This window comes from Hirundo rustica, chromosome 3 (genome assembly GCF_015227805.2).
Source record: "Hirundo rustica isolate bHirRus1 chromosome 3, bHirRus1.pri.v3, whole genome shotgun sequence".
Classification (NCBI taxonomy): Eukaryota; Metazoa; Chordata; class Aves; order Passeriformes; family Hirundinidae; genus Hirundo; species Hirundo rustica.
This window is the reverse complement of record NC_053452.1, coordinates 113,050,853-113,065,585: the sequence shown is the minus strand read 5'-3', so window position 1 is coordinate 113,065,585 and position 14,733 is coordinate 113,050,853. Positions and strand designations below refer to the sequence as shown.

At 45.1% G+C, this 14,733-nt stretch overlaps 1 protein-coding gene across 4 annotated transcripts in view; it reads right to left on the bottom strand.

Annotated features, from left to right (window-relative positions):
• Positions 1-9,993, bottom strand: part of TFAP2B (transcription factor AP-2 beta) — a 29,102-nt gene extending 19,109 nt beyond the window's left edge. Inside the window, exons 1-3 of one of the 4 annotated variants that reach the window (XM_040058706.1) lie at positions 9,892-9,972; positions 5,922-5,948; positions 4,108-4,566 (exon numbers count right to left, since the gene is read on the bottom strand). In XM_040058706.1, coding sequence (XP_039914640.1) covers positions 4,108-4,566; positions 5,922-5,948; positions 9,892-9,972 — 567 coding nt within the window. Of the gene's footprint in view, positions 1-4,107; positions 4,567-5,921; positions 6,112-9,891 lie in introns of those variants that run through there. The other 3 variants (XM_040058703.2, XM_040058704.2, XM_040058705.2) reach the window with 3 other exon arrangements.
• Positions 9,994-14,733: the final 4,740 nt, after the last annotated feature.

Sequence of the window (14,733 nt, the reverse complement as noted above, 5' to 3'; positions counted from 1 at the left end):
AGGCGTCATAAGAACAATTTATTGCAGAATTCCGACAGGTTCCGTTTTAGGGTAAATTCTGAGGAAAGGGGGAGCTTTGGGTTTCTTTGTTTTATTATTTAATTTTTCCCCTTACTATTACTAAAGGGTTTGGGCTTTTCGGTGTTATTTCATCTTTGGGGAGTTGTCACGTTCTTCCTTGATAAGCAAAACAACTTCACAATAAAACGATGATTGACTTCTCCATTATTTTAACTTTGTCTTTGCTACGCCGAGAAGCTGAGCTCACTCGGATCCCGCCCTTATCTCTGCTCGGCGGAGACATTCCAGACGGAATGCGGTTTAGGAGAAAATTACATCTCCCCAAAATGAGATGGAACAATATTTTCTATGAGAGCTTTCCTTTAATTTTCCTTGGATCCACCCTCGAATGAGGGCGCACACAGAGCGGTGCCTTATGCGCTGTGTTTGGGCATGGCTGTGTCTCTCTCTCATAATCAATAGGCTACATACCTAAAGGGCACAAAATAAAATTACAAAATCTTCCCTCCTTCCCCTGAGCAGCTCCCAACGAGGGATGATGAGCAAATCCTGCAGCCTGCTGGAGTGCAGCGTGGCTCACCTCGATGGCACAGGAACGGAGGTGGACGTGAAGCATCACCTTCCCCCCCTCCTTTTTTTTTTTTTTTTTTTTTCCTCCTTTTTCCTCATCTTTCCTCCTTATCTCACCTTATCTTTAGAGTCGAGGGTTGCGCGCACCCTTTATGCGTGTGCGCGCACTCAGCTCGCTCCATCAGCAACGTGGGTTAGTTGTTGTAGTTAATGAGAAGACTCCTGTCTGATTTTCTATCTAATTACGCCCTCCTGCTGGGTTTTTGTACAGGATATTCGCTCAGCATGCTGGCAGTTAATAGTCACAGAGAGGATCGTAAAGATTTAATTAGGACTGCATGCGGAAACGTGGAAAAACAACTCAGACTTTTAATTACTAGACTTCTTTAGTTAAAAGTGATACCAGGGGTTACTTTATAAGAGACTTGAGTGTTTTGGTGCAACTTAACTTTCCGTGTCTCTAGCTAGCACGTAGTAGCAGCGTGAGTGAGGAGGAGGAGGAGCGGAGGTGTGTGTGCAGGGAGGGGAAAGGTGATGAGTTTCCAGATATACTTGGGAAATCTGGGGAGGAAGATTCCCCTCTCTTCCCTCCTCCAATAACCTGATAGCGTGAAGCTTCCTGAGTACTATCTATAACCACCTTATTCAACTTCTGTGGATGTATCTGAGTGAAAACCTTGAAAACTGAGCTCTGTATTTTCCTTCAAAGAGTCTACAGAATCTGAATTTCCCCCTCCATTTTTCCTTCATTGAATCCTTTATTACTGTAACCCTACTTTTGCCCAGCCGGTGGGGGGGAAAAATATCTGGGGTTGCAATGGTGGAATTTTTTTTCAGAGTCCCTATTAGATGATGCGAATTTTTGTTCAGTAAGCGGATCTTGGCTTCTCTGTTCTCTGCCTGAAGGTTGTAAATCACAGATTGAAAATTCATCTCGAGAGGGGCAGCAATAGCAATACAGTGTGTCCTGTTTACAATAACAGAGCGCTATCGTGTTACAATCACTTAATTCCAGCCCTGGACAATGGCTAACACATGGACTGGATTTGGTGTTTATAAAATAACCACTGTTTCTTTCTGTCACGCACCCTCTGTCTCCTTTTCCTCAGCCCAGCCCATTCTCATGGCACATATTCGATCAGACATGCATAAGCTAAAGCAAAGGGAAGCATCTTTATCCAACTATACATCTAGATACCTGTTCAACTTTTTGGACTACTGAAATAAGAAAAAAAACCCCCAGCATTTGAAACCCTTCCTGGAAATCATATCTAGTGATGGTGGATAATGAGTTACGTCACCAAAATAAAAACTCTGTTGTTAGAAAAGGTTCTTCAAAGCTAGAATAAATCCATATTAAATATCGAGGTGGAAAACTGCCCAACTTCATCTGTCACTAGTGGGGGGACAAGAATAGAAAATGCTGAGCGGCAGCAGCGAGTTCTGGGCTGCTTTCCCTCCCGCCTGCGTTAACTTGCAGATGGACACCTCTTCCTTCACGTGCTCCTCCTTGGGATACCCTCCTCTCCCTCTTCCCCTCCTCCCCCAACCTGGGAGCAAACTTTCAGAAATAAAGGGCCTGTTTGATTTCCTGCTCTCTCCGTTCCCCAAACCAAGAACCTCAGCCCTGCTGCTCCACAGGCTCTCCTGTCCCGTCCTATCCCCATCCCATCGCACCCACCCCGGCCCCGCCAGCCCTGGGAGCAGGTCGCGGGTGGCCGCGGGAGGCCCCGCTGCTCTGGGAGCATCGTGGAGAGGCACTTTCACCAGTACCCTTCCCGCGGAAGGGATGTTTCATTGGGAAATGGATGCAGAACTGCTTTATTTGATCTCCTTCTTTCCTATTATTTCTTCTCTCCGTTTCCTTAGGTCTTTCTCTCTTTCCCTGTCTTTCCTCCTCCTTTCCCTCTCTATCTTCTCTTCCTCACTCCTTTCGTCCTTTCTGCATTTGATCTTTTTCTTCTCATTTTTAAAAACTCTTTCCTTTCCTTCTCTCTCCTCTGTTTTACTCTTTCTCACAGAAGCAGAACAATTACCGGCTATTCTTTGGGGAAAGTGTAAATACCCAGGCACAAACAGTACTTAACGCCTATCGGCCGCAGAGAGGAAGGAGGAGAGCCATCTCCTTCCTGCATTCACAGAGGTAAAACTCGCCTTGACTTGCAAACCACTTTGTCTGAGCCAGGAATGCGAGACGAGACCTGCGCATCGCGCCCGTGGCGGTCGGGGGCTGCCCCAGGTCTCAAAGCCACCTCGGAAACCCACAGAGACCAGCGACCCTACGGTCACCGAGCTCGGAGGCAGGAGCAAATCCAAACGGAGAAACCTTTATTTGTCAAAATAATTTCGCCCCAGCAAAGCTCGGGGATTTTCCCGTGCCCTAAGACAAGCCTCCGGCCAAAGCAATACGTCCACCCCGCTTCCCCGCCGCTGATTCCTCTCATGCTCAGCAGCATCCTTTTTCACGGCTATTTCTTTTTATCTTCCCAGCTCCTCTTTTCTCCTTTCTTTTCCCCTTTCTGTAACTTTGAGGTCGTTATTTCACTCAGTGGTCCACACCTCTAATTTATCCCAAGACTAAATACGTATACCGATATGATATATGATAAAGAAATTTGTGGGAAAAAAACCCCAAGGAAATAATAACACGTGGAGGGGAACTCCTAAAATCCCGATTAGGAGAGCCTGAGGCAGGACTTGGACCCTGGAGGCTCCAGCCCTCCCTCAGGTCCCCACGGGATGCTCCAGCAAGGTGCAAACCGCCCCAGCAGCGAAGCTGTTAAGGGTCCTTCTGTTTTTAGGAAACAGCACGTGATGACGAGTTTCGCGTGGGATGGAAGAAAGCTGGGAAATACTGTGCTTTGAGCTCGGCGAAACTCCTTTGTTATCCAAAAGAGGGGATGAAACTATTTAAAATCAGTGCTGCCCTACCAAGCACACTTCACAGATAAGGGGGGCTGGGGGGACGGACGCGGGACTTGGTCCTGATCACCAGTTATTGCTTTTGGTTTGGGTTTTGTTTATAAATTCCCTCCCTCCCGGATGAAAAATGAAGTAATTCGACAGTTTCATCAAAATCTCTGAACGGCAGGAAATTGGCTGGGGGGAGGAAGGGGGGGTGAGGGGGGTGGAGGGGAGTGGAAGCTGAGATTGCCTGGGAAATAACTGGAATTTGAAAAGCCAAGCCTGAACGCTGCCAGCTTTTGAAACACGTGGAATATTTAGAGCAGCATGTCTGCCTTCCCCCTGCACTTCGTCTGCCTTGCCATGTAGGGGAGGGCTTACAAAGCAGAGCCTGTGCGTGACAGCGAGGAAATAAATTCTCTTATTAAAAATAGTTTTTAAAAAATAGAAAAATAGAGAGAGAGGGAGGGGGAGTACCACAGTTAACAGACCCGGTGTGGAAAAAGAACGGCAACCCAGAGCGGTATTGCTGGAAATCCCTCAGCGATCACTCCTAGCCCAGGGACGGGGGTCCAGCTGCATCGCCCAGGAGAAAGAAACGCGGTGCCTTACCTGGACCTCCTCCATCCCTGGGTGTCCGATGCCGTGCAGAGAAAGGCTGTCCCCCATGCCGGAGTCAAGGCCATGGTGAGCTGAGTGCAGGAGGACATCTGGCCTCCGTACTGAGTGGTAGTCCCGCCTGGGGTCCAGTCCCGAGAGCTGGGGCAGGGCGGCCCGAGGCTGTGGCAGCAGTGACCCGGTTTCTGATCCCACCTCTTGCCTCTGCCTCTGTCCCCAGGGGTGCTGCTGGGGCTGATGCAGGGGGTTTAGGGAGTAGGGGTCATTGACATGGGAGTAAGGGTCCTGGCTTTGGTGGTAAGGAAGAGGCTGGTAGGGGGGTGGGAAATAAGGCGGCTGGAAATCCGAGGATGGGGTGTGAGAGAGCGGAGGAGCGCTGGAGTAGGGTCCCTGCGAGACGGATCCCAGCTGGGACAGCCTGGAACTGTGGCTGGGCACTCCATCATGCCGGTCCTACGAGCGGAATGACATACAAACAACAACAAAAAAGAGGACCTTTTTTAGAAAAACAAAAAAAAAAAAGAAAAAAAAGTAAAAGGAGCACAACCCCACCCCGAATCGAAACAAATAAAATAGGACGTAAACAGCTGGAAAGTGGGATTCAAATGTGCCCCCTTCCCCCACCAGTTATTAGAAATGTTCCAGTGTTTTGCACCCACATCATGTCTATTCCCAGGACCTGTCGAGGAGGGGGAAGGGGCGGGGGGTGTGAGGGAGAATTGCTAAATGTCATAATTAAAAATGTAAGACTAGTGCTCCAAACACATGTACAATCTTCACTTTCAGACCAGGAGTATAATCCTCCTCAATCCACAGCCCCCTCAAATAAAACCAAAGGTTAAAAAAGAAAAGAAAAGAAAAGAAAAAAAAAAGTAAAAAATTAAGAGCACCAAACGACCCCTCTATCCAGATAACCCACCCTTTCTTCTGCCTTCTCCTGCTTAAACTTTCCCAAGATCTGTTTATTCCCTCTGCTCAAGTCCTGTAACTCAAATTCACCAACCCATTTTCACGTGGAAAATCCCAAAAAATAAGTTGCACTTCTCGGAAAACTCTGAGGTGAGAAGTCGTGTTAAAAAGGACTTGAAGAAGGGAAAAAAAAAAAAAAAAAAAAGAAAAAAAAAGAAAAAAAAAATTACAGGGAATCTTTGCCTAAAGGCAGTCTACCCCTTAAAATTATTTTTTATTTTAAAAATCAAATAAAAATGAAACATCGGTATTGAACAAATCCAGGCGCTATGATTTCTGCAGCCACTTCCAGCAATGTCTTTTGTTCCTTTTCCAATATTATATTCCAGAGAATGGGGTGGGGGTTAATTGTAATGAAAAGTCTTTGAGTTGTGCAGGGGGGACAGGGAGTGGGGGGAGTTTGTAGAGGCTTCAGAGAAAAGGTGGGAGAGGAGTTTTGTCCAACTGCAACGCACTGAAGCTGCGAGGTTAAAGTAAACAAGAAAAATATATATTCCATAAAGTGTAGCTCAAACCCCCACAAGCAATGGCACACATGGTTAAAAAAAAAAAAAAAAAAAAAAAAAAAAAAAAAAAAAAAAAAAAAAAAAAAGGTAAAGAAAAACAACAAGGAAGAAAAGTTCTTTTTCCCCCTGCTCTCCCCCCCAGACTCCCCTAGCTCAAATCGGGAACACACAATGCAAAAAGGGAGAAGCAGCTGCAAGCCTCCTCCAATTATTGTGCTAAATTACCAAGCCAAAGGCGTTTAAAAAGACAGAGAGAGGGAGAGAGAGACACAACAGATCGAGAGAGAGAGAGAGAGAACATGCAATTCTAGTACAACATGGATCCAAACTCACCATGGCGGAATAGGTGTGGACTAACATCTGGAAATAAAAAAAGTCTTGTAATAGCTAAAAATAAAATAATGGTGATTATACTAATAATTGGAGGGAAAAATATCAAGGAGATCTGCAAAGGGACGTGTTGGACACAGGAGAACAGCTTGAGATATTTCGAAGTCTATCCATCAAAAAAAAAAAAAAGAAAAAAAAATGGTTTAAAAAAGAAAAAGAGGGAAAAAAAAAAAAAAAAAAAGAGACCAGTGCCCCCAAAGCCGAGCCTGGAAACCTCTATCTACATATATGATTTACCCCTCCCTCTCGGGGTTTTTTTTTCCTCTTTTTTTTTTTTTTTTTTTTTGTTGTTTTGTTTTGTTTTTTTTTGTTTATTTTTTTTTTTTTCATTTTTTTCTTTTTTTTTTTTTTTTGCCTTTGAGCTCCCAAATACAATCCTCTTCAACCCAAGGCTAGGCTCAGACTGCTCCGCTACCCCTTCCTCCCTTTCCTTCTCTACACCGCCTCATAATAATTGATATTCATGACTATTAATATTACACGACTACTTTAAAGGGAGAATGCAGGACCAAATGGAGCGTGAAGCTGGCAGCCAGCTCGAGAGCTCCCCTACTATTGTAAATGACGTTCATTCAGTGGAGAATTACTAGATGTAATCAGACGAGGGGGGCTGGCAGAGGCTGAGTTTGGGGAGAGGGAGAGGGGGGAAAAGTTTAGCCAGGAAGAGGCAGAACTTCAATTAACTCGAGCGGAGAAAGATGCGGAAAGTAGACACTGCTGAGCTGGTGCAAGGAAGTGAGGTGAAGCAATGCTTGAGGCGAAGAAGAAAAGAAGAAGAAGAAGAAGAAGAAGAAGAAGAAGAAGAAGAGGAAGAAGAAGAAGTGAAAAGTATATTTCCTTTTTGGTTTATTATATATTTAATTATACATTTCTAATATGAGGAACTGATTACCTTTGGTGCTTTTCTTCTTGCAGTTTGTTGTAGGGGGTTTTAAGCAAATAATGAAGAAAAAAGAGGCTTTTCTCTCTCTCTCCCCCTTTTTTTTTTTTTAATTTTTTAAAGGAATGGAAGAAGAAACATGCACTCACTGTAACATATGTCTATTTACAGCGAAGATTAAGCCCTTCTGCTGCGTGTTACAGATCATATTTATTCACAATAGCCAAATAATAAATGCTTGAATCTGCAATGTTAAGCTCCACTTTTTTTTTTCTGTCTGAATCCTCTTTCTACCTCCTGATATGGAAATATATATATATATATATATATATATATATATATATATATATATATATATATATATACACCTACATAGATCTCCCGATTTCCAACCAAATGTGAAATGCATCGAGAGGATTTTAAAGGATAGTAAATTTATAGTTTTGAGGCAAAGCCAGGGGCGATATAAAACCTTTTTGATGTTGCAGGAACCCGTTCAACTGGACTGTCTGCCATTTCTGTTAAAGTTCAACTTACGTTCCTTCCTAAATAGACTCACACTTCCCAGAGCCGCCCCCCCCGCACGCACACGCACACACACTTTTGTTTTAAAAACAGATTCAGTTTAAGTGGCTGAGACGCCTCTACCACCATGTCGTTAATTATAAATCGGAAAGAAGAGGGAGAATTTTTTAAAACATAATTCTAGAGGGTTTCAACAACAACAACAGAAAAACAAAAAACCCCCCAAAACAACAATTGTTTTTCTCTCTCTCTTTCTCTCTCTCACTCTTTTTTTTTTTTTTTTTTTTTTTTTTTTTTATTTTTTTTTTTTTTTTTTTTTTTTTCCCGCTAAGCTACACGTTACAAAATGCCCTGGAGCCCATCCCCAGGTTAGGATACACCCTGCCCGCAGCCAAATCCCACCCAACCGCTCCCCCAACTCTTGTCTCCCACGGCAATCTACAGATGCGGGTGTCCGTGAATCCAGAGCGCCTGAAAACCCCCATGAGAAGCAGGGTGGAAGATCAGCCCGCATCCCCGAGCTCGGCAGCCAGGGACGGGAGACGTTTTGTCGCCTGCTGCTGCTGCGGGCAGAGACAATGGCCGGGCTGTGCCGGGAGATGGGGAGGGAAAAGCAGCGAGGGCTCAGCGGGCTGGGGACACGCGGGGACACGCACACGCACACACACACACACACACGTGTGTGCTCATTCTCTGCTCGTTCTGCGGATGCTGGCTTGTGCCGATGATAATTATCCTGACGGCAGCTTTGGGGAGTGGAGACATTTCTCCTGTGCCGCCGCCGGGTCCCCTCCCCGCTTCCCTCCATCCCGTTCTTTCTCCGACCGGGAGCAGCCGGAGCTGTACCTTCCCTCGGTGTCTTTCTGCGCTTTTCCCGGGAGTTTCCCCTCTGTAAGTGGCAAGGAGTTCCCGGAGGGGAGGGCTGCGGGCGGCGCGGCAGGGCTGGGGACACGGCGGCCCCGACGGCGCTTCCCCGGGGGGCTCCGGCCGCTTCCCGCTCCCCAGCCCTGCCCGGTTCCTGCCCGTCCCCTTCCCAATACGCGTCCGATTCCCGGTCCCTGCCCAGCAGCCAGCCTCTCGCTCGGTAATGCCCTCTCTCCTTGGTACTCAGCCCCTGCCCGGTCCTTGCCCGGTCCCCGGTGGCTGCCCGGTCCTACCCCGGCTCCCGTCCGGTTCCCAGTCCCTGCCCTGTCTCCTGATCCCTGCTCAGAGCCCAGTCCTTTCCCGGCCTCTGTTCAGTCTCCGGTCCCTGCCCTGTCTCTGCTCCCTGCTTGATCCTCAGCCCCTGCCAGGGCCCTGACCAGCCCCTGCTGGCTCCCGGTCCATCCCCAGTCCTTGTCCTGTCCCCGGTCTCTTCCCGGTCCCCGGTCCCTTCCCGGCCGCCTCCCCACGGAGCAGCTCCCGCGCTGGAGGCGGTGGATTGCGCCCTTCTGAAAATCTCCCCCCACGATCGCCCTGCAAACGCCTCCCTCTCAACTAAAAAATAAAAACAACAGAAAAAAAAAAATAAAATACGATTTTGTGGCGCTCAACTTTTCCGTTTTCTTTTTTCTTTTCTTCCCCCCCCCCCACCCTCGTTTCTGAGAAAACCCCGCACACTGGTTTAACTTACAAGGAATACAATTCGCAGAGCCCGTTTGGGAAAGATCCGGCTCAGGAAACCGTGAAAAATTAAGAAAGGTTTCACAGTGTTTGAGCTGTGATTTTTTTCCCCTTCCTTGGTTTGCTTTTTGACCTCGAAAATAAGGTCTGGATAAAGCTCCCAACTTTCCGTGTCCGCGGACTATGCGGAGCTGCCTTTGACTGTGTGGGTTCGGGTGTGTGAACTCACACACGCACAAAAATGTATGTGCCTCTTAATTAATGCCAGTATATGTACACATGCACACCTTATCTGTTGGTGCAGAGGTATTAAAAAGTCGTAAAAAAACTGTATCCGATTGTGAAAACAAGAAAAATAGTTAAAAAAAAAAAAAAAATCCATGTTCAGGTTGAGCTGAGCTTGGAATTGCAAAATAAAAAATGAAAGAAAGAAACTCATCCAGTCCCTGAATACCGGATTGTGTTTCTTTTCTATTTTTTCTCTCTTTTTTTAAAATTGTCCTCATAATTTGTCCATATTTAATCGAATTATATATAATTGGAGGTCTAAACAGTCAAACTCTTGCGTTTAAGTTGCTTCATTCCAATCCCCAGATCATTTCTTTGATGTTTTAAATCGCATCAAACAGTCTTTCCACGGAAAAAAAAAGAAAAAAAAAGAAAAAGAAAAAGAAAAAAGTTTAGGGCTTGGCATGCTGAATACAAACATGCAAATAAATAAGCATTTAAGCATTTACTCTCAGCTTCCCATCTCTGTATTCGTGTGTGCTAGTGTATGTCTCTGTTTCTTCCTGGATGTATATGGAGAGCTATATATGTATTATATAGCCATGCCCGTATCTATATGCTAGATGTATATTTAAATATACATATACTCTCTTAGTCATATGCATATTATATACTCACCTCATAGATATCTTCATACTTGACATTTTCAACCAGTTTCCAGAGCATGATGGCAGGCTGTTCTCTAGGAGGTGAGTGCATTCATGTGAAGAGCAGATGTCTGGATTCTCAGTACTTCTCTGTCTGTAATGATCCATCTATAATTGGAAATGGGGGACAGACACCAAATCCGACGTTCCTCTTCCATCGCAACTTATATCTGTTGTCTGAAACAATAGGCTGCAGAAGCCTACCTCAATCGGATAGTAAAAAACATTATCTGTTACATAGTTACATATAGCTACAGACATATATGTGACTAGATATAGACATATACACACATATAGACACTTATATGCAGGCATATAAAATATATACATACACACAGCCGCACGTTTGCAGATTCACAGGTACAGATACCTACAGACACATATATCCCCAAAGAGGAAACTTTTCCCCGTGTATAGACATATTAGTTGCCACATTTAGATATGTAAATTATATATATTCTTTCACATGTGGGCACAGGGAGACTGCATGTTACACATGCACGTGTGAACACAGACCTGGTCAGTTTATATTGGAGTGTATTTAAATGCATATTTGTGAATCTAGTTATACATTTACACATATATATGTTGATACAGAGGGATTAAATACACACATTATGCAGTCCATATATCTGCTATTTCAGTAGATGGTTGGAAGGATGCGTGGATGGATGGATAGATAGATAGATGATATTAAATTAATATTTTTTGATCCTCCCTATGATAAAATAAAGGATAAGTTGCCTCTGCACTGTGATTCATCATTTACAACGAGATATGATGCTTTTCCCCACATGCAATATGCTTTTATTTACACGTCCAGAAATTATTCTCTCATATGCAGTTAAACACCAAAACAGTGTCTCATCAAAGCACATTCAAGCAAATCTAAAATAAGTAGGTTTAGATCAATGATTTCCACTGGAAAGACGTAGACTTCAGGCTTGGACTGTATATTTTATAACTTAGAAATACTTTATATGGGTGAAAAAAAATAGAGGGAAAAATAAAGGAGTTTAGCATTTACTACTTTCAGAAAACGATTAAAAATAGAGTTGGATTTGTGCATTTCCCGGGTAGCTCTTGATTTGGAAGGGGAGAGGAGGAGTTAGACCAGTTTTAACCTTTATTTTTTTTTTTTCTCCCCCCCAGGCAAACCCTCCTTCGCATTGTCCGATTTTTTTATCACGTTGCACGGCAAAGAGCCGACACAGGCAGCAGAGCCCATCTCTGCCTTTGAAAGGAAACAATCGAGCTTTGCAGAGGGCTGGTGCACCAGGAGGAGAAAAAAATGGGGAAAAAAGATGAGGCACAGAGGCAGAGAGACAGAAAGAAAGAAGGTGTTTCTAAATTCAAGGTTCTGTCTCTGGAAATTTCAAGCTCTACCTATAAGGTTCCTACAAATCTTTGTTATTCTGCACGGGATCCTATGGGAAAGTGCACAGTGTCCTTTGTACTTTCAAAGGTCCTACAGGTAAAGATGCTTTTATATATATATAATCTCGGAAACGAGGAGATCTTCATCAGGAGACACATTTGCTGGTGTGTGGTTGGCTGGTGGGAAGGGTGGGCTTTGCTTTTTCTGTTCGCTTTAGCCTCAAATTAAGGCAGAATTTATAAATTCGTCCCTTTCTCCCTCAGCCTCTACACCACCCTGCCACCCCTCCCCATTTCACAGTGTGCGTCTTCTTCTAAAACCTCAACCCACAAAAAGCAAGAGGCAAATAGTCGCCAGATATTACAGCAGGAGATGGACAACGGTCTTGCTAGAAGTTATTAAAGCAGATACGAGGGTTTTTTTGTTGTGGTGGTGGTGGGGGTTTTTTTGGTTTTTTTTTTTTCCCACTCAGCACAGCCAGTGCTGCACTGAGGAGGAGTAGAAAAAGGGCACGTCTCTCAGTGGGTTGGACTGATCATTTCAACTGGGTAAGGAATGCTGAAAAAGGAGGAAGGATGCGAGCTGTTGGCATGGGGATATGCGGAGATACCCATGCAGCCACCCTCACGCACCTATAGATCTGAATGACCCTCTTAGAAAAATACCAAGCTCGTAAAGGGACAGTTTGCCATCACTTTTGTGAAAGTCTTTGAGTCATGAAGGCTGGCACAGGGCAGAGTGAATGAGCTTCGTGACGGCTAATGCTTCACAATTCCGTAGCACCCTGAATTAAATACGCTCTACCAGCTGGGGGATGGGAGAGGAGGGGAGTGAAAAAAGGAGACTCTAAAACAGACTTGACGTCCACTGGCTCTTTGCTAACATATTGGTAAAGACAGTAAATTCTGACTTTTAAACCCCTCTAATGTTACATTTCTCTTGCATTTGCAAAACATGACAAACGAACAAGTGTTCATTTGGAGAAGTACGGTTGTCCGCATTTTATTTTTGCGCTTGTTTTGCACCCCCACCGCCGCAGCTGCCTCCAGTCTAATTCAGCAATTCCACTCAGTAACACTTGAACAGATTTATACCTCAAACGTGCGATGAACCATGAACCCCGCGTCCAAAAAGCGACGCACGCACCCAAAACTGGCCGCTACAGCCCATACTTTCAAAACCAGGGAGGAAAAAAAAAAAAAAAAAAAAAAAAGAAAAAAGAAAAGAAAAAAGAGGAAAACCAGTCGTTTCCCGGCAGTTTGCGTCTCACTTTCCCAGTCTCTTCCAAGGAAAATACAAGGAAAACAACGGTTTACACTTTTGTTGTTGTTTTTTTTATATATATATATATTAGCAGTGAGCTTTGCACGGGCACTGCAGCCTCATCCTGGCAAAGAAATATGTTACAATTTTATTCATTTATTTATTTATCTTTTAGAATACCTTTATATGTGTCCCTGCCCACGGCGGAGGAAGCCCCGCTCCCGGCTCCCCTCTTCCTTCTCCCCATTCCCCGTTTCCTTTTCCCCGTTCCCTGTTCCCCTCTCCCCGTTCCCCTCTCCCCGTTCTCTTCTCCCCGTTTCCCGTCCCCGATTCCCCGTTCCCCGTTCCCCTCTCCCCGTTCCCGATTCCCCGCTCCCCGTTCCCGATTCCCCGTTCCCCGTTCCGCTCTCCCCGTTCCCGATTCCCCGCTCCCGATTCCCCGCTCCCCGTTCCCCGTTCCGCTCTCCCCGTTCCCCGCTCCCCGTTCCCGTTTCCCGGTCCCGATTCCCCGCTCCCCGTTCCCGATTCCCCGTTCCCCGTTCCGCTCTCCCCGTTCCCCGCTCCCCGCTCCGGGCTGGCGATGCCCGCGGGAAGCGGAGCTCGGAGCGCGTTCAGCGGGACAGCGGCGCCCTCTGATGGGGGCTCTCTGCCCGCAGCAGCGCCTCCCGAGCTGCTGGCCTCGGAACGGAGCTGAAAGATCGCCCTCCTTCCAGCCCCCTCCCACGGGCAGGGACACCTTCCACTATCCCAGGTTGCTCCAAGCCCTGTCCAACCTGGCCTTAGACACTTCCAGGGATGGGGCAGCCGCAGCTTCTCTGGGCAACCTGTGCCAAGGCCTCCTCACCCTCAGAGGGAGTATTTTTTTTTCTAAATATCTATTCTAGTTCTCCTCTCTTTCAGTTTAAAGCCATTCCCCTTTTTCATGTCTCTCCAAGTCCATGTCCTAAGTCCCTCTCCAGCTCTCCTGAAGCTCCTTTAGGCACTAGAATGGGCTTTAAGGTCTCCCTGGAGCCTTCTCTTCTCCAGGCAGAACAGCCCCTGTTCTCTCAGCCTGTCTGCTCCAATCCTCAGAGCATCTTCATGTTCTACTCTGTACTTATTCCAAGACGTCCAGGTCCGTATTTGGGAGCTACAAACATGCAAATATTTCCTCTGCTAGAAATTATGCTGATATGAATTTTTCCTCCTTAAGGATAAAGCTGCAGGGTTTTATTGACATTGATTTTTGATTAACAGGCCATTCGGTATTTGAACCTCTGTCTTAAAATGAGAGTAAATCTTTTATGTCCCATGTTCAGTACTGTGAGTTACTCACTGTAGAATAGTGAGAATACAGACTAGGTTCAATATCCTAATTATCCCAATGAAATATCTGTTTATAGCCCTGGGTGGGATACAATCTACAATAGTAGGATGGTGTACTTCCTTGAGAAGTAGAAAAAAATTACTTTAAATTCAATAAGTTATGTTACCTTTATTTCATATGCTTTCCCCAGAATTATTGTTTGTTGTTAGGGTGGGGGGTGTGTGTGTGTGTGTGTGTGTATATATATATATATATATATATATAAATTTGTTTTTTGGCCTGCCCCTAATCAAGGACCTGTTTCAGAAATGGGCTTTAAATCTTGCTCTGCCTTTTAAATCTAGCACGGATCTCTATAAATGAAAGTCTATCTCCCTCAGTATCCAACTCCCAGCAAATCCGTACTGTTGGCTGGAGTTTAAAGGAAATCCGTTTATCCCAGCGCCCTCTGCTGCTCGCTGAGCTCAGGGAAAGGCACATTTCCGAGTTCTGGTAAAATCCAGGGGGTTTGAGTCAGTTTGGTACCTTTTCCTCTTAACCAGCTCTTTTTTTCTCCTGATATTTTTCTTCTGTATATTCTCAGGTGTGTTTCAGAAATCAGGGTGGGGTTTTTAAAACTTATTTTTTAAATTATAAATCTTTTAATTTGCATTGCAGGTATCTCAAAATTTACTGCCAGCCTACTAATGGATTTATAAAATCATTGCTTTGGTGAGCACTTTATACCTTTCCTTTGTGAATAGTACCAAGATTCTTCTCTTAAAGCTTTCAACTTTCCATAACGTTTGCTGGTAAATCTGTTTCCTGCTACATTTCCAGACATAACCAGGGTTTTTCATAGGATCAAACCAGGGGTTTTCATAGGA